Here is a 20,060-nt window from a genome sequence, read left to right as displayed (position 1 = left end):
GACTCGATGATTTTCAGAATCAAGGGGCCAATTTGCTCATTTGCATTTGTAGTTTCAAGATGATGATACAGGAAAAGCAAATTAATACAGTATAATAAATCAAACTTGGTGGCATCATAAATCAGACTGTAAAAAAATTAAATTCAGCTTGGAATCAGTTTGGTTTCAAGTATAAATTGCAAATGCTGTATATTATTCCTTTAAAGAGTGCAAGTGTATTTAAGTCTGAAAATGTAGACCTTTGAATGTGTGATAAACTTTACTGATCTCTTGTGTATTTGCTGTATGATTAGAAATTTACATCATAGTATCAGGCACAAATTGGCCATTCCCTGGTAGCTGCAGCTGTAAGTCTTCATAAGCCTATGAGAATTATGGGAGAAAAAAAACACAAGGCAGGGAACATCTCCGTGCAGCATGCTTACATCATTCCCCAGTCTGCATTAGCTGTGTCCCATGGCAGCAATGACTGTTGCACTTCCTAAGATGGCGTGTTTTAAGGTGGTCGCACTCTAGCTAGAGATGCTTGCACCTGCTTGGTGGAGGCAAACTGCAAAACCTGGCAAGTCCTGTCCTTTTTCTGCCCTTGTAGCCTCCCCACCAGAGAAGCCAATCTCAGACTCAGTCCTTCTGTATTGCTCAGAAGAGAGAAACAAAGGATTTAATATGTGGGCTGTAATTTATAGCTTACTCCCCATCCTGCATGGAGCACACTCCATGCGCGGATGCACCAGGCTTTCTTTCTTATCCAAAAAGGACGAGTGCTCCAGGACCGTTGAATCTGAAGTTGATTAGTCCTGCAGCTGTTTATCTTCTATAGAGCTGTCTCCATGGTGAGCTCATCATCCGGCTCCCCAAGGTATTGTCGGCCTCGGGGGAACTGCCGGCATCTTCACAAAAATGAGTATCCAAGTGCGAAAGCCCTGGACGACTAATCCCTCTGGCCAACACGAAAACCTGAAGTCCCTTTAGAGCCAAAGAGTTTATATTTGCTACAGTGTTCCTCAGATATGTACGAGCACTGGTTTAACACGCCGCTTCATCCATGCCTTCTTAGGCTAAGTGCACAGAGCCGTCCTTCGCTGTCAAGCTAATGTGGTTTGCCCTGCCCCCAACCCCTTTTACTCAAAACAACCAAAGCTTGTATTATGCTTAAAAGAATGGACGTATGTGTTTTCATGTCAACAAAGGTGATGTGATATGCTTGGGTGGGGTGGGGGGGGGGGGGGGTCCTCCGTTATTCAGGAACTTCTGCGGTGAGTAAGACAATTTGGGATCCTGGGGTGCATTGAGCATTGGACATGAAAATACCTCAGCACATGTTTCTTGGTAGCTAGACCGCAGGCTTGGATGAAGAATGCACTGTACTACTGCATGCCCTGCGACCAACGTGAAATCAATGTTACCTACAGCTCCTAGTTGGTTAGCACCACCCACGTCTGGCAGAACTTGACATTTGGTTCAAAGCGCCCAGATATTCCAGTATCAGACTATGCCAGCGTCTCTTGTCCCTGAAGTCTGTGGGTACTTTTGATTGATTGTGCATGAAAAGATCCGACTCTAAAGGGGAGTCCAATCCTGTCGACTGACATGTAGCAAACTTGCATTACCCCCCCCCCCATGCAATGAACATGAGGACTCAGTGTGTTGGCTCCCCTCGAGGACGCGAGCACTCTGGCATCTGCCAGCACGAGTGACCGTGTCACGCTGCTGCTGTCCCCGCAGAAACTGGCCGACCCACAGCTCAGCTCCTCGGAGGGCAGCACCGTGGACATCCGGCCCCCAGGAGAGGGCGGAGAGTCGGTGGAGATGGAGCTCGAGGAGTCGCTGGACCCGGAGCCCTGCTTCACTGAAGGTGGGCAATGAAATGAAAACGAACGAAAAGTGAGGCAGTCTTTGTACAAGTACAGGTACATTGGAGTTGTTTCGTTTTTGACGCAGCCCATTTTGCTCTCTCATGAGAAATATATACATTTTACAGCAAATCATTCTCTCTCTCTCTCTCTCTCTCTCTCTCTCTCCTTAGCCTATATGTGTCGTTAACATTCTTTAGGGTGACCCAGCTGAGTTTAAGAAGAGCTTGTGTTATCTTGGTGTAATCCTTTTAACTTAGTCAACCTACCAACCCAACACAGTATGGCAGATATAATAAACTTGTGTGTCACAAGTCTTTTATGAAAGACTGATCGGGAAAGGAATACCACAGACACAGTGGGGTATGGCTACTTTAGGGTTTAGGATTATGCAAATATTTGGGTTTAAGTCCTTAATAAGGAAATCGCTTACTTTGTTAGGGGCTTATTAAGAAAATTACTTTAATGCCCTTTTACAATTAACAGCAGAGTATTTTTCAGCTTTTATGTTAGGATCTCTCTGTAAGGAAATGTGTAAGATCAAAGCTGTATCATAAAAGGCACAGACTATAAGCTTTCAGGCAAAGGTTGCTTTATTCTAGTCACAATTTTTGGCACAAATATCTTCTTATCTGTCCCAAAATATCTGAGACCAAGTTTTTCTAGTGAAATATGAGGGAAGTTATGAAAACTTTGTGAAAAATCATTTTCGCACAACGTCTAGCAAACCTGTGACATCATCACCATAACGTTTGAGGCTAGCGGAGCAATCTACTCAACTAAGCACCGATTCCCTAGCAAATCGACCTCTAACCTGAATTCCAAGGGGTGCCCTCACCATCTCGGTGGAGCTATGTTCAAGGGGCCATCCTAGACTACCAAAATCTGAGTGGTTCAAACAGTAGTTTGCTTCGAATGACATAACGGATCAGATACCCACATAAAGAACAGTTGGTGTGATGAGCAAGCATCCATGTAACCCATTTATTCATTAATAATTATGAGCTGCAGTTTCTTTCTGTTATTTTGGGGCTTCTAATCAGGGCTCCAGTCTGTGGAGGACGCCATTTTCTTGCATCCTCAGCTGTAGATAGAGTTATCACCATAAATAAACCAACCACTTGACTGTAGTTTTTTGATCGGAAAAAATTCACACTCGCTCCTACACCAATTTATCCACTGTGGGGAGTGTGTCTCCATGGTGATGCATGACTTCTTCAGAAGCTACAGAAAATGTTTGTAACAGAAAAAAGAGTAGTTATACGAAAATAAAAACAAAATCCACCCGTCTTCTAACCATATATTGTGATCAAGGGACAAGGGATCGGGACACTCTACCTACCTAGACTTGGGCGGTATCTCATTTTTCATGCCATCATAACATCCAAACATTATATCGTGGTATATGGATTTTTTTTTACAGTATTTTCATTAGGCAATACTGTCCATGTATTTTGAAATCGTCAAACGATACATATCAGTCTTAAAACCTCTTCAAATGATACTTTTCGGTGAATGGATAATTTTCAAAATACCACAGTAAATCAAAAATACCACTGGTCTACCTGAAACACCACAGTGTTTATTATTATCGCAATACCACCCATGCCTGTCTAGCAGCATGGCATACACACCAGCTCATCACTGGAGTTAACTTGCTAGAATTGGGTTAATTAACAATGGTGATTATCAGCTTAGTAAGTTAACTCAGGGTTTGTCTGTGCACATGCTCATAAATGGGGTGATAGGTATCAGATCTGCAGTACCTGCCCCTTTTGGCAAACTTTGTCGTCAGCACCCAGGGCAAATTTAATCTGCCCCTGCCAAGGTAAAAGGGGATAGAAACATTTCATTTCATTTGTATTGGATTGAAAAGAATATCAGTGGTATTGCCCATCCCAAATACGGGCTACATTTTTTGGTGAAAGGATGGTTCGTATATTGGTTTATCATAAAAGGGTGTGACTTAGGGCAGTTTTAAGGTAAAAGACTGCACTTAAATCTGCTCAGGTTAGGCATGCAGTGTGAATTACCATGACAATAATCTCTGCTTAAAAGTGCGCTACAATTTGTAATACGCAAAATTCGGAAGAGTCTAGAAACCTTGCTAAGCCATTAAACCCACTTCATACTATACCCCACTGTTAGCCTCACTGCATGCTAGAGGACATTTCATTTTTTTACTTTATTTAGCAGATGCTTTTATTCATAGCATTTCATTTCACAGCTGAGGAAAATAGGGTCAGTGAGTCTTTGAGACTGTTGGGGTTAACAGTCTTGCTCAAATACTCAACGGTGAAGGTCACATTGTTAGCCAAAGGATTTAACCTGTAAACCTCCAGTCAGAGACACAAAGTCCCTGCCCAAAGAACCAGACACCATCTGCATTCAAACTCCACGTACTCCACGTTTGAACCCTCAACCATAGAAGTATGAAGCAATTAAGCTGCCCACTGAGCCTCCATACCATCCCAAGACCCAAGTGAATTTTTGAAAATGTCCTTTGTGTCCAGAACATTCACACGTCCTTTCTGTATCCGGTTAATATCAGGTTGCGTGCGCAGATTCCCGTGTTGTAGCGTGAACATAGACGAAGGTAAAGGGAAAATGTGGTGGACCCTGAGGAAGACATGCTTCAGGATCGTGGAACACAACTGGTTTGAGTCTTTCATCATCTTCATGATTCTGCTGAGTAGTGGTGCTCTGGTAAGTTTGGTAACTATGGACTCATACATCTAAGGCAAGGCTGAGACGTTTCGATGCTGACTGTGGTCAAAATTCTGTTTGCTGTTTATTTAATTGAAATTTTTTTTTGGCAATGAAAGACTCAAGCGATTCGTTTGTCTCTTTAAAGGCTTTTGAAGACATCTACATTGAGCAGAGAAAAACCATCAAAACCATTCTGGAGTATTCAGACAAAGTCTTCACCTATATCTTCATCCTCGAGATGTTGCTTAAATGGGTGGCCTATGGATTTGTGAAATATTTCACCAACGCCTGGTGCTGGCTGGACTTCTTAATTGTAGATGTATGTACGCAGGCATCTTTATTTGTCTCTCAGAAACACAAAAAGTCAGCAAATCTAAGGGTTTCAGAATGTAGGACTGGGTTTCTCAACCATTGATCCACTTGGGATTGTTGGAGGGGCATGAAAACCATGACAAATTCAGGGGGCTAACCATTCTGTTGGGACCCCAAAACCACCCCCCCCCCCCCCATTCAGCAGAATGTTGACATTTTCTTTTGGGTTCCAGGATGTCTAGCTACTCTCCAAGGGCCCGTAGGAGGACCGTGGATCTATACTACATAAACAGAGTTTGGCCCATAACTCCCCTCCCCACCCTAGTCAGCAAAATTTACTGAGGACCCCCCCCCCCCCACATGATGTTGGCAGAATTTGCCGAATCACTCAAAATGTTATTATAAGTTCACATTAAAAGCTTTATAATGTGGAGGTAAATTACTAGTTTACCTCAACTGGCGTATAATAGTTATATTCAGACATGTTCCCTTTGTTCTCCGGGGTCAGTAAAGCTTGTATTTGTCCTTTCAGGTTTCTCTGGTCAGCCTGGTAGCCAATGCCCTAGGCTACTCTGAGCTGAGCGCCATAAAATCTCTGAGGACGCTTCGCGCTCTGAGGCCGCTTAGAGCGCTGTCACGGTTTGAGGGGATGAGGGTAAGTGATGGAAGTGGCAGACTGACTGATCCCCCCCCCCTTCACACACACACCAGCACCACCAAAGAGAGCAACAGCCCTCACAGCTCTTCCAGGTCACCATTAGCCACTGGGTCAAGGAGCTCCCTACTTTGACATGGAGTACCTGCTGAGTCACACCAGGGTCACCCTCTGAATTCATGGCTTCATCTTCTTCTGCTTTACCTTAGCAAAGAGATAGACTACCCCTGCCCGCCAACAGTCCCACCCCCGGATGAGCTGCACAAATCTCAGCAGCGCCACCGAACAACCTCACTTGCATCTCCCCACCACCCACTGTTTGTGTCTTGGGCTCTGCCATACATAGGTTGAGGTGTGTCGTACATAGATTGATTAGCTATTGGGACTATCTAACAGAACTGGAGACCACCTTTCAGATGTCCTTATAGCTATAATGCTAAATGACTGAGTAATGGATCTGGGACTGTGACTCTTATCTAGACTTACCCAGTGAATAGAGGCTGATGTTAGCTTTTAGATTCACAGTTGCTTTTTGTGTTGTTGAACCAGCCCAACATTTCCAGTGGTGCCGTTATGCACCACTCAGTTCTCGAACTCATTAGAACTCGAATTTCTTAAAAGTCGAACCAAACAGTTAAAAAAAAATGACCTAGAACTCGATCTGAATCTCAGAAGTCGAACCGTGAATGCCGACCTAAGATAATATGTACGCTCGGGAAATGAGTCACGCAGCACATCTCTCAGCGGAAACAAAGGGTAACGCTTCAGTCTCAGCCTTGCATGCGCTGTGATAGCATCGTTTGTTGGTGATAGTGCTTTTTTTTATTGAAAATATCAGGTAATACACTGTACTTTATATCATTTTGGCAGCCATTGCTCACCAAAAAGTTACGCAATAGTTGTACAAATGTTGCAACCTAAAAGTTTGCGATTTACGAACAAATTAACGAATACAGAGTAATAATAAAAATAAACAATGGACCGCATGGCATAGTCTAGTGTTGGCGCAGTGTTGGGGCATGGCTTGGGGTTGTCACGATCTGCCGAGCCAGGACCGGGGAAGCAGGAACGGGACTCAAGCGATCGGGAAACATGGGATTTAATTGAGAACAGGCAGAACAACACAGTGATGTTACAATGAGCGGACTGGGGGAACAAACTGAAACGTGGACTAAATACAGAGGACTAATGACAGGAATCTGAAACAGCTGATGACATGGGGATTCCACATGAGGTTAACGAGGGGGCGTGGCACACGGAAGGAGCGGACGATCGGAACAGGACAGGGGTAGGGTTGGGGTTGGGTCGTTATCGTTTTGGAAGCCATTAAGAAGAAAAATGCTCTTCTTGTTTTATCCTGTTCATTTTGTGATTAAATGCAAAAAAACCACATATTTAGGTATCATTTTTTTGGGGCCGGGAACCAATTAATTGGTTTTCCATTATTTCTTATGGGGAAAATTCGATCAGAACTGAGACTTCTAACCCGAGTTCTGGACGGATTGAGTTTGAGTTCTGAGGCAGCGCTGTACAACAATCTCTGAATTTCTTTACTCTCCTGTCTGCACAGCGGATTCGTCATTCTTCTGCTGATTCTACATTCTTGTGCTGTGATGCCGGATTGCATTTTGATGTTGCTTCATGGCTGCCTTTAACGTATATTTTTTCTTTGTTATGTGTTTTTTTTTTCATTTGCAGTAAACACATTTTGTGACGTCATCGTTGCTTCTACAAGGTTTTTTCTGTTTCGTTTCTACATTGCCGTCTACCCCTTGACCTGATATGGCACCTGTGAAATAGCTTTCCTTCCTTGTTCCCTTTTCTTGTTCAACTCCTTCTCTTTCTCCCCTTAAGGATGTGTGGTGATAGTAATTGATGCTCATGGGAGTTTTACTTAGACAAAAACTTAAAAAATTATTTGTTCAGAGAGAAAACCATTTGCTTGGACTCGCCTCCTTTATAATCTAATTGGTTTTCTCTTTGAACCAATAATTTTCCCTTCTGCCCTCAAAACATTTTTGTGTAACTAAAACTCCCGCAAGCATAATTTACTCATGCTTGTGCTGAGAATTTGCTACTTGTGGTTGTGCTGTCCATTTCCTCTTTGTAAACTAGCCACAATATTCCAATACATCGTGTAAACCTCCTCAATTCACTCGCATCTGTTTTTTTTTTTCATATATCACAGCTCTTTTCTCTCCTCTGTGCAGGTTGTCGTCAACGCCCTGCTCGGAGCGATACCCTCCATCATGAATGTGCTCCTGGTCTGCCTCATTTTTTGGCTAATCTTCAGCATCATGGGTGTCAACCTGTTTGCCGGAAAGTTCTACCACTGTGTCAACACCACCAACGACGAGATGTTCTCCATAGATGTCGTTGACAATAAATCACAGTGCATGGCCTTAGAGGATAAGGCGCGCTGGAAGAATGTCAAGATCAACTTCGACAACGTGGGAGCTGGATACCTGGCTTTGTTACAAGTGGTGCGTGGCGGGCGTTTGTCAAAGTGTGCACGGTTAGCTGGCAGGCTAGGTGAAGTTTAGCTGTGTAACCTCAAACTAACATGCTAGAGTTATGATCATCCCCCATATGACAATGGATGTGGGCATTAATGTTGGCTACATGTTGGTAATTCTGCATTCTTAAACATTTCAACCTGAATCACAGTTTGCAGAGAAACTACTATTACTGTTTAAAGTTTCAAAATTTTATTGTCAAATGTGAAATTCTTGTGCTGCAGTTGCAGAGTATGGGACCGAAACATGTGGGGAACAGTAGGACAAACAGCAGACAATGCAAGACAAAGTACAGTGCAGTATTGGAATTGTAATCATTGTTATGCAAATACATTTCCTCTTACAGTTGAATGGTTAATACAATTAAGTGCTTTGGTGCCATTGACTTCACAGGAGCAAACATTTGGCAATAAAAAAGAATATATTTTTTGTGTAGGCGATGCGCAGCCAGCCGTAGGTGTCACGATCTGCCGAGCTGGGACCGGGTTAGCAGGGAAAGGACTGAAGCGATCGGGAAACACGGGGTTTAATTGAGAACAGAGAGCAGGCAGAACAACACAGTAACGTTACAATGACCGGACTGGGGAAACAAACTGAAACGAAATACACTGAACTAATGACAGCGACAGGAAACCTGGTGAACATGGGGAATCCACACGGGGTAGATGAGGGGGTGTGGCACACGGGAGGACTGGACCAGCCGGGTATGACAGTAGGTATATCCGGGGTTATCCAGGTGACCTGCCAACAGCATGACAGGATAAATCCAGATGTTTAATCTGAACTGATGCAGCCTAAAAATAGCGATAGAGTCTCTCACCAGTAGTGTGATTTTGACCTGATTGAAAGCAGGGACACAGGGAAATTATTTTTAGTATAAAGGAATCACCAAAGTATTATTTTTGTCTTTTCTCTGAGGACAGGAACGGAAGGTTTTTTCGTGTTCATTTCAGTTTTTAATTTACAGTGCTGCTTGGAAGTGTGTGGAGCCTTCATATTTCAACATAAGCTTAAAGTTTATGATAAGAGCATGAACGATGTACACAAAACAGATTTTTAACTTCAATTTACGGAGAGAAGGTCTGCCATTCTCCTTCAGAAGGTTTTGTATGATTCAGTAGTGCAGGATCATCCCAGTTCACGGTAGAGGAGGGAAATTCAGGCCCAGAGAACAGAAGTCCAGACCAAGACTTCAATCAAGGTTTCAACCAACCAGTTGAGTCCTCTGTGACTGTGACTCTTTATACTCAGCTGGTTGGCTGAAATAAGATATTTGCCTGGACCTTTATTATCTGGACCTAAATTCCCCACCTATGGTCCTTAGACAGAAAAACAGACCTCAACACGACTCAGTCACCACACTTAATTGTTGAGAGAAGTTTATTTTGTTAATCAGTATTAAGTCTTGGGGTGGCATGGTGGTGCAGTGGTTAGCACTGTTGCCTCACACCTCTGGGTCCCGGGTTCGAGTCTCCGCCTGGGTCACATGTGTGTGGAGTTTGCATGTTCTCCCCATGTCGTCGTGGGGTTTCCTCCGGGTACTCCGTTTTCCCCCCCACAGTCCAAAAACATGCTGAGGGTAATTGGAGTTGCTAAATTGCCCATAGGTGCGCATATGTGAGTGAATGGTGTGTGAGTGTGCCCTGCGATGGGCTGGCCCCCCATCCTGGGTTGTTCCCTGCCTCATGCCCATTGCTTCCGGGATAGGCTAGGGACCCCGCGACCCAGTAGGATAAGCGGTTTGGAAAGTGGACGGAGTATTAAGTGTTCTTCAGTCAAAGCTGTCTAGATTCAGACTACATACTGAAAACACTGTCCAAAAATGTATTATATTATGCAGTTGATGTTCTGCTAATCCAAATGAGCAGCATTGATTTTTGAAATTTATGTACTTGTTTGTTTGTTTATTTATTGAGAAAACCAGCCATTCAGAATTGTCCTCATGCATGATTGGATCTTTTACTGGCTGACTTGGAGAGTCGCGAGTAGATACCGGGAAGCTATTACATGAATTTAACATGTCATTTATTTTAATGTGACATTGTAGATTGAGGGAAAATTTTTTTCCTATTCATGGCAGGCAGCGGATTAAAGACACATTGCAGGCTTAGGCTCTCAGATTTTAAGTGCTTTGTATGCAAATCCATGACATGTGACTGAAGTGTGAAAATGTAGCTTTTTTCTCGTTTCAGAAGAGCCCTTTCAGGGGGGCGGGGGGGGGGGGGGGGGAGCGTACAAAATTCTGATTTCAAGAAGGTGACCTGATTGACACAGGCAGCTGGGGTGTAGCTGAATTCTCTCATGTTCTCATTCCCACAGGCGACATTTAAAGGCTGGATGGATATCATGTACGCCGCTGTGGACTCTCGAAATGTGAGTGTGTCTTGTGCAGGTCGCCGGAGTCAGACACTAGGGCTGGTTCTGTCGCACCATTTCATTTGAATGCGCACTTATTATCTACGTCCGTCTGTTTCACAGTTAGAAGATCAGCCGGTTTATGAAGAGAACCTCTACATGTACCTGTACTTCGTCATCTTCATCATATTCGGATCCTTCTTCACTCTCAACCTCTTCATTGGTGTCATAATTGACAACTTCAATCAGCAAAAGAAGAAGATAAGTATTCATTCGTGCAGATGTCTCTTATTAACTTTCAACCTGAATTTGAGGTATCTTGTTGACTTTATGTCACAATATTGGCAATAATATGTAAATTCTTACAATGGATGGTTGGATATACGAAACAACATACATTGTATGTAAATTCTGCTCTGACTCTTAATTTGATTCCAGTATCACATATTGAGTTTTTTGAGTCAATGAGATCATGACCCCACATGGAATGTTACATACCTGTCTGTTATCTATACCGATTGTTTGCATAGTAGCTGCTTGGCTAATTTATAATGCAGAATGGCAAATGCACAATCACCTTCTGCATGAGATATAGGGGAGCGTTCACTGGGCCCCTTGAAGGAGAACTTTCTCAAACACAAGGTCTCTCCATAGTGATATTGTCCAAAGAGCATTTCAAAAGCAAGAGCTTTAACCAGAGGTGCAAGATTGTGATCAGTTTCGTCTCCCCCCTTTACTTTGGAGGTCAGGACATCTTCATGACTGAGGAACAAAAGAAGTACTACAATGCCATGAAAAAACTCGGATCCAAGAAGCCCCAGAAGCCTATCCCACGGCCCGTGGTACGCAAATGCAGTTGACCTAAGGGAAAATTACATGCCTGAGCTACTTTAAAGGAGGCTTAGTGGTCAGTAATGGTAGTGCACCTCACAGCCTAAAGATTGGGAGCTCAAATCCTGCCTCTGCTCTACTTGTGTAGAGTTTGCATGTGTTCCCCATACTGCATAGGATTCCTTCTACAGTCCAGCGATATGCCATTAGGTTAATTAGTGTCTGTAAATGGTCCATAGCTTTTGCCCTGCAGTAGACTGGCACCCCTCCAGAATGCTGCCTGGGACAGGCTACAGGCCCCTCCATGACCCTGGTCAGGATACGCAGTTTGAGGATAAATTAATTGTGAAGTTATAATTACAGCAATAACAATACATGTTTCATTAAGCATCATATAACTCAGTGTTACTTACTTCTAACACCAGTTAATTGATCATAATTTCTTCTTTTGACAGAACAAATTCCAAGGGTGTGTCTTCGACATAATCACAAAGCAAGCCTTTGATATTGTCATCATGATTCTTATTTGCCTTAACATGGTCACCATGATGGTAGAGACAGATGACCAGACAGAAAAAATGGATAAAATCCTTCAACGGATTAATCTTGTCTTCATTGTACTCTTCACTGGAGAATGTGTCCTCAAGATGATATCTCTGCGCCATTATTACTTCACCATTGGCTGGAATGTATTTGATTTTGTCGTTGTCATCCTTTCAATAGTTGGTAAGAACCTTGGAGCTATTTATTGTTATTGCCAATTTATAGGAAATGTATAATATGTATTATCATCTGTTATGTATAATATGTGACAGTGGAAGGTGGTGATTACACATGGATGTCTGATTGATCTTCTTTCTTGCAGGGATGTTTCTTTCTGAGATGATTGAGAAGTATTTCGTGTCTCCGACCTTATTTCGAGTCATCCGACTGGCCAGAATCGGCCGCATCCTGCGCCTCATTAAGGGCGCTAAGGGCATCCGTACACTTTTGTTTGCCTTGATGATGTCACTTCCTGCCTTGTTCAACATCGGGCTTCTGCTCTTCTTAGTCATGTTTATCTATGCCATATTCGGCATGTCCAACTTTGCCTACGTCAAGAGGGAGTCTGGCATTGATGACATGTTCAACTTTGAGACTTTCGGCAACAGTATGATCTGCCTGTTTCAGATCACAACATCAGCGGGATGGGATGGCCTGCTAGCACCTATCCTCAACAAAGGAGAGCCCGACTGTGACAGTCAGGTGGAGCACCCTGGTAGCTCCTACAAGGGCAACTGTGGGAACCCATCAGTGGGGATCTTCTTTTTCGTCAGCTACATCATCATTTGTTTCTTGATTGTGGTCAACATGTACATTGCTGTTATCCTGGAGAACTTCAGTGTGGCTACAGAGGAGAGTGCCGAACCCCTGAGTGAGGATGACTTTGAGATGTTCTATGAGGTCTGGGAGAAGTTTGACCCCAACGCCACCCAGTTCATGGAATATGATAAGCTGTCTGACTTTGCTGACGCCCTGGACCCCCCTCTGCGCATACCAAAGCCCAACAAGATCTCACTGATTGCCATGGACTTGCCCATGGTGAGTGGAGAGCGCATCCACTGCCTGGACATCCTCTTTGCCTTCACCAAGCGCGTGTTGGGTGAGGGCGGCGAGATGGACATTCTCCGAGGACAGATGGAGGAGCGCTTCATGGCGTCCAACCCCTCCAAGGTGTCCTACGAGCCCATCACCACAACACTGCGCCGTAAGCAAGAAGAAATGTCCGCCATCGTCATCCAGAGAGCTTTCCGACGTTATCTCATCAGGAGAACTGTTAAGAAAGCCTCCACCATGTACAAGGAGAAGCTCACAGAAGGAGGGAAGCTGTTGGATAAGGAGGTCCTAGTCATAGACAAACTGAATGAAAATTCCACCTCAGACAAAACTGACATGACTCCTTCAACGGCTTCCCCGCCTTCATATAACAGTGTCACGAAACCTGACAAAAACAAATATGAGAAGGACAAGCGTGAGAAAGAAGACAAAGACAAAGATGTCAGAGAGAACAGGAAGTAGAATGAGGGAGGGTGAGAAAGGATGGGCAAAGATCCAGACATTACATTTTAGCGACAAATTGTTTACAGCTTTGGAAGGTGACCTCTTTGTGTCAATGGGACTCCTTTTCTGATGTGGACAGCTATGCCAAACTGACAATGCTTATAAGTCTAAATTTAAGGTCAGTGCCTAAAATCAGGCAGTGACCCTTGTTGAAAGACTTTGAAGTGAAACAGAAAAGGGGAGTCACAGTCTTAGGCAGAGGGGTCGGCATTTTTTCTATCAGCCGCACAGCAAGAAACCAGTCAAAATGGCGACCCTTACAGAGCCTGTATCGAAACAGACGACCTCTTTTTGCTTTGAGTTACAATGTAAAACACTGTAGTATATTATACTTATTTTGCAGTTAACACTGCTACGGCTACATCCAGTGTCTTACATACCAATTGCCATATTATTTACTTATTTTTGTTAAAAGATTTTGTTTTTAATGTTTAGTTTTTTTTTTTTAAACCATATGTTGATTGTGCAAATTTTGTGAAAGGGTTTCTTCTGTAAACTGGGAGGGGGTTACTGTACCATTTCAGATGTTAGAGGACTGGAAACAGCCATCAGCACAGCAGCTGCACAGTGTCTTTTGCTGACATTTGTACGGAGATGTGCTTATTTAATTTTTTTCTTTATTTTTGCATGGAAGCATGTGCGCTCATCATCATGCATGAAGGGTCATTGGCAGAGACGAGTTTCTTTTTGTCGTCAGTGTTTCCGGGAAGCCCTCAACATTTGCGGGGCCCTATGATACATTCCTTTTGGTGAATTTAGACGTTTTCTTGTGCCTACTTTTATCCCAAGTCAGTCTGACGTTACATTTTGCTTACAAGCAACCTTAGACCAAAACAGACCTTTAGTCTGAGAGCTGTTTCCGCTGAGTTCCCTCCACCCCAGGAAATGAGATCCTTACCGTCTTATTCTTCAGAATCATTGTACAGGACATGGTAGATTCAGTGGGTCACTATTTAACGATTTATCCGTTTGCTCTAAATTCAGTATTCTTTAGCCACCAGGGTCTGGCAGTCACCTCGAGACGCAGAGGTGCAGATGTGAGGCGTAGAGACCTTTCCACGCTGTAAATACGGTAGCTGTCCCCCACCATCTTTCACGTGAGCAAAAAGTCAACATTGGATCAGTGTAACCACATCAGGTACAGGCTGCTGCGTCAAGGAAGACCCTGCTCTCAGCGTCCCACGTGGTGGCACTCTCTGATGCGCATTTCCGTGACCTGTGTCCTGCTCTGTCCTCCATCTGCCTGTAAAGGCCCTCCTCTAGGATGACGCCACATGCCCGTGTGTGTGGGCTAAAGGGTGCCGTTGAGAAAAACCACTTTTCAATTTTTTTTTGTTTAAAATTTATCCTCTACGCTATTCATATACTTCATCTTTCTTTGTATTTGTCCTCTTATGTTTTCCCACCATCATGATCATTACTGAGACACCGTTCAATGTCGTCTTCTGTAAGTAAATTTGACGCCTTCCACACCAGCTGTGAGAATTTAACTGATTTGATGTCACTCTGTGTCCATAGAAATGTTGTAAAATATCAATATGTGTGCGTGTGTTTTTTTTTTTTGTAAATAATATGCTGTAAATCACAACTGCACTGCAACACTGCCACTTTGTTAATTAGGATCCACTGCACAGTTGTCCTTTAGTAATCCACAGTAAACTATGAAGAAGTGGATTTCACCTTTGATTACTGTACAGTTTTTTTTTTCTTTTTTGTAGATTGGGCTGCAGCAATTAAAAAAAGGGAAGGGGGGGGGGGGGGTTGAAATGGTATAACCCGGACTTGCTGCTTGATCGCAGTTGTGCTGGAAGGTTACGTGTCTTTACCCCCCCCTTGGGTCTTTTGTGTTCCTGCAGCTGTTTACCATTGCTTATGTTTACTCCATTTTGAAAGGCTTAATTTTGCACAATGGTACACAGCAGAGTACAGTAAGAGGATAATGTGTGTCTGTAAAGAACTCTAATGTGTATGTATATATATAGGGTATATATACATATACATGTATACCTGTATGTACATGATGCTTTACATTACGTTCAATAGATACCATATTTAATATGCTTGTAGTGTATCAGTAGACTGCATGCAGGATATTGCTGTTAGCCCATAAATCTCATTAAAAAGCCAAAACAATACAAAAGAATGAAGACTGCATTTTTATCGTACCTCAGGTATGTCTGTAAAATGTCATTATATAGTGGCTGTGGTGGTTTGAACACTGTCCGCTGACTGTAAATCATACTCAACGACTTCAAGTCACTGTTCAATGTAGCAAATATTCTTTTTGCAGTGGTTTGTGCTATTTCTATCGAGGAGATAATTACTTGCATAACATACACTTTCGATATTTTTTTAAGCATTTCAGTGGATCTGAGTGCATTTTACATTGAAATGTGTGAATGTTAGAGATGTCTAGTTAGTGACAAACTCTCATATATTTATGGATGGAGATGAGGTGCGTAGTACTACTTTCCAAAATTGCTTTATCAGTTTTTTAATGGACGTAGACATTTTTGTGTCTTACTATGGAAGGAATACGTTGCGTCAAAGTAAATTTAAGTAAACTGAAATTCTTTCAAATGGGGGAAAAAAGAATATGTATGACTGTTTTTTAGGAAGAGAGCTTTTATCAAAATATATACATATTTAATAAACGTAAATGTGCAACTACATAAAAGTATGTAAATAACATGTATTCAGCTAATTCCATGAAACACTACCCAACCTCTACAAATGTAGAATGCATACATCATATCTATACACATATATTATTGTTTCAGAAGGTCATATTTCAACGTTTCCGTTAACTTAACACCTCCCTGTGGTTCTAAGATCCAACAAATGGATATTCTTTGAGAAATGCTGTTCTTTAACCTCTAGTATTAATTAACACCATTGGTCCCAAGCATTCCAAATTACCGTTTTAATATATATAGCAAGAATGTCCCAATTTGGCTGAATGTACATGTTGGATAGCAAAGCCTGAAAAGTATTGCGCTTCCAATTAAACATTAACCCCAAGGCGTTTCCCTACATGAGTCATATGAAGATCAGTGGTCAAAAGAAGTTCTTTCTCAAACTGTATTGTAATCTACTGAGGATTTCAGCAGAACACAGGGGTCACGTGCGGCTAAATTGTACGTGTTATATGTATGTTTTTTTTTTTATTATTTATGCACCTGCATTTTGTGTTTCTTTGCTCTGTTCACACTTGCTTACATCTGTCTACCTGCAGTGCGTATCTGTCCTGGACGTTTTTTTTCATTTTATTTATTTTTTCTTTCATTTACAATAGTATCAAACTTTATATTAGTGTGTTTTCTGTGTCCTTTACTTTCATTGCTCTCAGCTCTGGCTTCACAACCATAAATAGCAAGCTTAGGTAAAAGCATAATTTGGAAATGATAAACACATTTTATAGAACTGAGAGACTCTCTCGACGAATTGTACAAAATAATGTGAATTTTCTGTATGTCATTGTGCAATGCAGTTTCTAATTGAATTATTCAAATGCTGGATACTGTGCATTCTGAGGAATACCAGAGTCTGTCGTCTTGCTGGTGTTGGCCAGTCAGATTCGTTGCAATTTTGCCCCTGTATGTGCCGTAATTCCTCCTTACTTGCACAATGTACTGTTCTTGAAAGAAAAACATAAAGATATTTTAAAGAATTTGTGTTCCCTTTTTATCTTTGTTTTATCTGTGTGCTGGTGTTGTGGTATGTTTTATTCCCTTTTTTGACATGAACTCTTGTCATGTGACTTTGCTTGGTTGTCCTTGGTTTCGTTGGCCAGCTTCAGTTTCGTTAACCAGAGGAACCTTTGTCTACTTTGGTCTTAACCGCTATTGGATTGTGAGATGGCTTGACCTTAATGTCATTGGGGATCTGTGATTGGCTGACATGGTTTAACCCCTGCCAGTTACATGCTGTCATCTGAAAGCAGGTGATTGCAATGACGCAGATATCACAGCAGCTCGGCATGGGCCTTTAGGCCTGATTGAGAAATGAGAGCACTGAAGTCATGCCTTAAACCAGGAGGTTTTTTTAGCCTGGAGTCTGAAGAGCAGCTGCAGGGGGTCTGCAGAGACGTTTCATAAATTGACTAAACGCCGATGTTATCATCTGATCTATCCAGCATATATTACAAAAGACATCCCTCCAGTCATTCGTTCTTATTCGTATGGGCACACATTGGTAGTAGCGGTCTGGTCCATTTTCATTTGAGGGGGCCCGGAATACGGAAGATTGAAAAGCCCTGCCATAAATTCGTGCGTTGCTGCGTTTGAAGCAGATTCCTTAGGTCGACCAGCACTGCTGCACTCCAGGGAGGAGAGGCTCAGCACTGTTCCGGTGTTATGTGTCATATTTGCATACAGCGACAACCTGCAGTTTCTATCATCCTGAAATAGTCAGGACGTAGTAGTAGAATCTCAGTCCCCAGGATTGGTCGATCTAGCAGGCTCTGAACTGCATGCTGAATGAGATATTTTTGAATAAGGTGGTTTTGGTCATACGTTTAAGTGTCCAGGGCAAAACAGACCTTTCCCTGGAGGAGAGAGGGCCAAGGTGGCTGGGTGGTTGGGCCGTGATGTTGAAAAAGACTGTTAAGATGAATCCCTATTTTGGATTTTGGACCCCATGAAACCATATTGTATTTGGCCCCCGACCAAGACCAAGCCAGTTATGTTCACACATTTTTTCAGGCCACTGTTACTCAAAAAGCCCATTGTCATTTGTTATGATTCAGGTTATTGTGATTTTTTTTTCATGCTTTGGTTTGAGCCAAACTTGTACTTGGTCCAAAAAATTTGAGAACCATTGTTGTAGAGCAGGGGTGGCCAATCTTATCCGCAGAGGGCCGGTGTGTATCCAGGTTTTCACTGCAACTCCCTAATTAGATTACTAATTAGAGGACTGATTGGCTGAAGAGTCCTCACACCTGGGTTTGAACAGCTGACCTAAAGGTTACCCCAAAAACCTGCATACACACCTGCCCTTTGTGGATAAGATTGGCCATTCCTGTGTTAGAGTAATGTATGGACTAAGTAAGAGGTTGAATTGCTGGGTACCATGTCCGGTATAACTCGTGGGGGGTTTACATACACAAAAATGTTCTGAGGGCAGAATGAAAAATGATTGTTTCATAGAGATAACCAATCAGATTGCAACGGGACCAAGCAGGACCAAGACATCTTATTGGTTGGTCCCACCTTCTCTAGTTGCTTGGACCCGCATCCTCTACAATATGATTGGTTATGTCTTTGAACCAATAATTTTTTTGTTCTGTGTATGTTAAACTTCCATGAGTGTCAGGCACAGGGAATGCTATCAGCACAGGCATCCTTCCAAACTCAACGACACTTCACGTGTTAAGAAGGGCTCTTCATCCATTGTTAATGCATACATTTAATTTCCTTAATCCTCATGTGGGTCACTCCCAGATGCCTCTTGTCAGCTCCCTCGTTATAGTATTTACATAGTATATAGGTGGTTCTCAGTCCTATGTTCCCCAGTCCAGTCACTTACGTCGTGCCTTCTTGTTGCGTGTGTCCTACCTTGTTCCAGTTCCCCGTTTTGGTCCCTCATGATCCTGTTTATTTCCAGCCTTTCTTCCTTTAGTTCAAATACACTCAATTTTGAAGCAGAGCAGAAAGACCACCATAAAAATGACATCAGCGGGAGCTGAGTTTTGTGCCCAGGTGCACCAGCCATACCCTGTAGTTAATCACCAGACCACAGAGCTGCTGGCCACGGGCAGTCATGCTTCACCTTGGAGTGGTGCGCCAATGGTGATGACTGAATACTTCACCTGCCAGCTGTACCATGCTACCAACACCAGTTTTATTTCCTTTTATTCCAGTGTTGCTTTACCGCTGATAAAAACCCAAACCCTAAAACAGATACCCAACTGTGAAAATAATAAAGTCAATACAGAGACGCAAGGCAAGTAACCATGAATCTGCTAGGAAAAGAGGTAAGATAACCGAGTAACAGGCGTGGCTTGTTATGGCCAGACCAGGGAGGAGACAAGAGGGTCAGGGGCAGGACGGGACACCTATGGTGGAATTCATAGGCAAGTTGGAAAAATAACGCAGTACATAACAACAATAATAATGGTACAGTAATACTAAAAGCACATATGGTACCTCAAGTCAACACACCATTTCAACCACGCAGCATTTTCATGGGCGTGACAATGGAGTGCGTGTGTTTCTTATTATGGACCATTGTATTTAACCTGAGTTTTTAATATAACAAGCTTTATGGCAGTTTGTAAGTACAAGATGTCCATAAGTCAGCCATTCTTAATCTGTGGACTGCCTGTAATTAACAGAAAATGTAGCATTAAACACCAATGTGGACCAACCAGCTACCAGTTACTTGTGTCTTTCTTGGCTCACGATGCTACTATAAACACTGAATTTTCACTGAACTTTCTTGTGATCCAGCCTTAATGAGAGATGAGTGAAAATCAGCTGTGTCATGTAAACGGATCTTTCACACGTGCTGCAGCCCCTGCTCATCACCAGTCTACATTCTCATTCCATCCCCCGCAATTTATTTGTGGATATTTTTTTCTATTGGGGAGAGGCTTGATGATTGTATTACAAATTAATGAATTCAGCCATGATGGTATATAGTGTGCACCAGAGGCGAACAATGTAACCAATCAGCTGATATTAAATAAGCATAAATGTTCCTTCTGATATCTAGGGGCTTTCAGCACAA

The 20,060-nt window shown here is 42.6% G+C and overlaps 1 protein-coding gene across 8 annotated transcripts in view; it reads left to right on the top strand.

The window, feature by feature from the left end:
- Window positions 1-17,001, top strand: part of scn1lab (sodium channel, voltage-gated, type I like, alpha b) — a 41,136-nt gene extending 24,135 nt beyond the window's left edge. For 7 of the 8 annotated variants that reach the window (XM_048979143.1, XM_048979148.1, XM_048979142.1 and 4 more), the window contains 10 exons: window positions 1,726-1,855; window positions 4,405-4,559; window positions 4,708-4,881; window positions 5,407-5,529; window positions 7,740-8,012; window positions 10,365-10,418; window positions 10,524-10,661; window positions 11,138-11,242; window positions 11,687-11,957; window positions 12,097-17,001. In XM_048979143.1, the coding sequence (XP_048835100.1) occupies window positions 1,726-1,855; window positions 4,405-4,559; window positions 4,708-4,881; window positions 5,407-5,529; window positions 7,740-8,012; window positions 10,365-10,418; window positions 10,524-10,661; window positions 11,138-11,242; window positions 11,687-11,957; window positions 12,097-13,289 (2,616 nt within the window). In that variant the 3' untranslated portion in view covers window positions 13,290-17,001. Of the gene's footprint in view, window positions 1-604; window positions 633-1,725; window positions 1,856-4,404; window positions 4,560-4,707; window positions 4,882-5,406; window positions 5,530-7,739; window positions 8,013-10,364; window positions 10,419-10,523; window positions 10,662-11,137; window positions 11,243-11,686; window positions 11,958-12,096 lie in introns of all 8 variants that reach the window. The other variant, XM_048979150.1, reaches the window with a different exon arrangement.
- The last annotated feature ends 3,059 nt before the right edge of the window (window positions 17,002-20,060 follow it).

Source organism: Brienomyrus brachyistius, chromosome 16, assembly GCF_023856365.1.
Source record: "Brienomyrus brachyistius isolate T26 chromosome 16, BBRACH_0.4, whole genome shotgun sequence".
Taxonomy (NCBI): domain Eukaryota; kingdom Metazoa; phylum Chordata; class Actinopteri; order Osteoglossiformes; family Mormyridae; genus Brienomyrus; species Brienomyrus brachyistius.
This window is presented reverse-complemented; position numbering and strand designations above follow the sequence as displayed.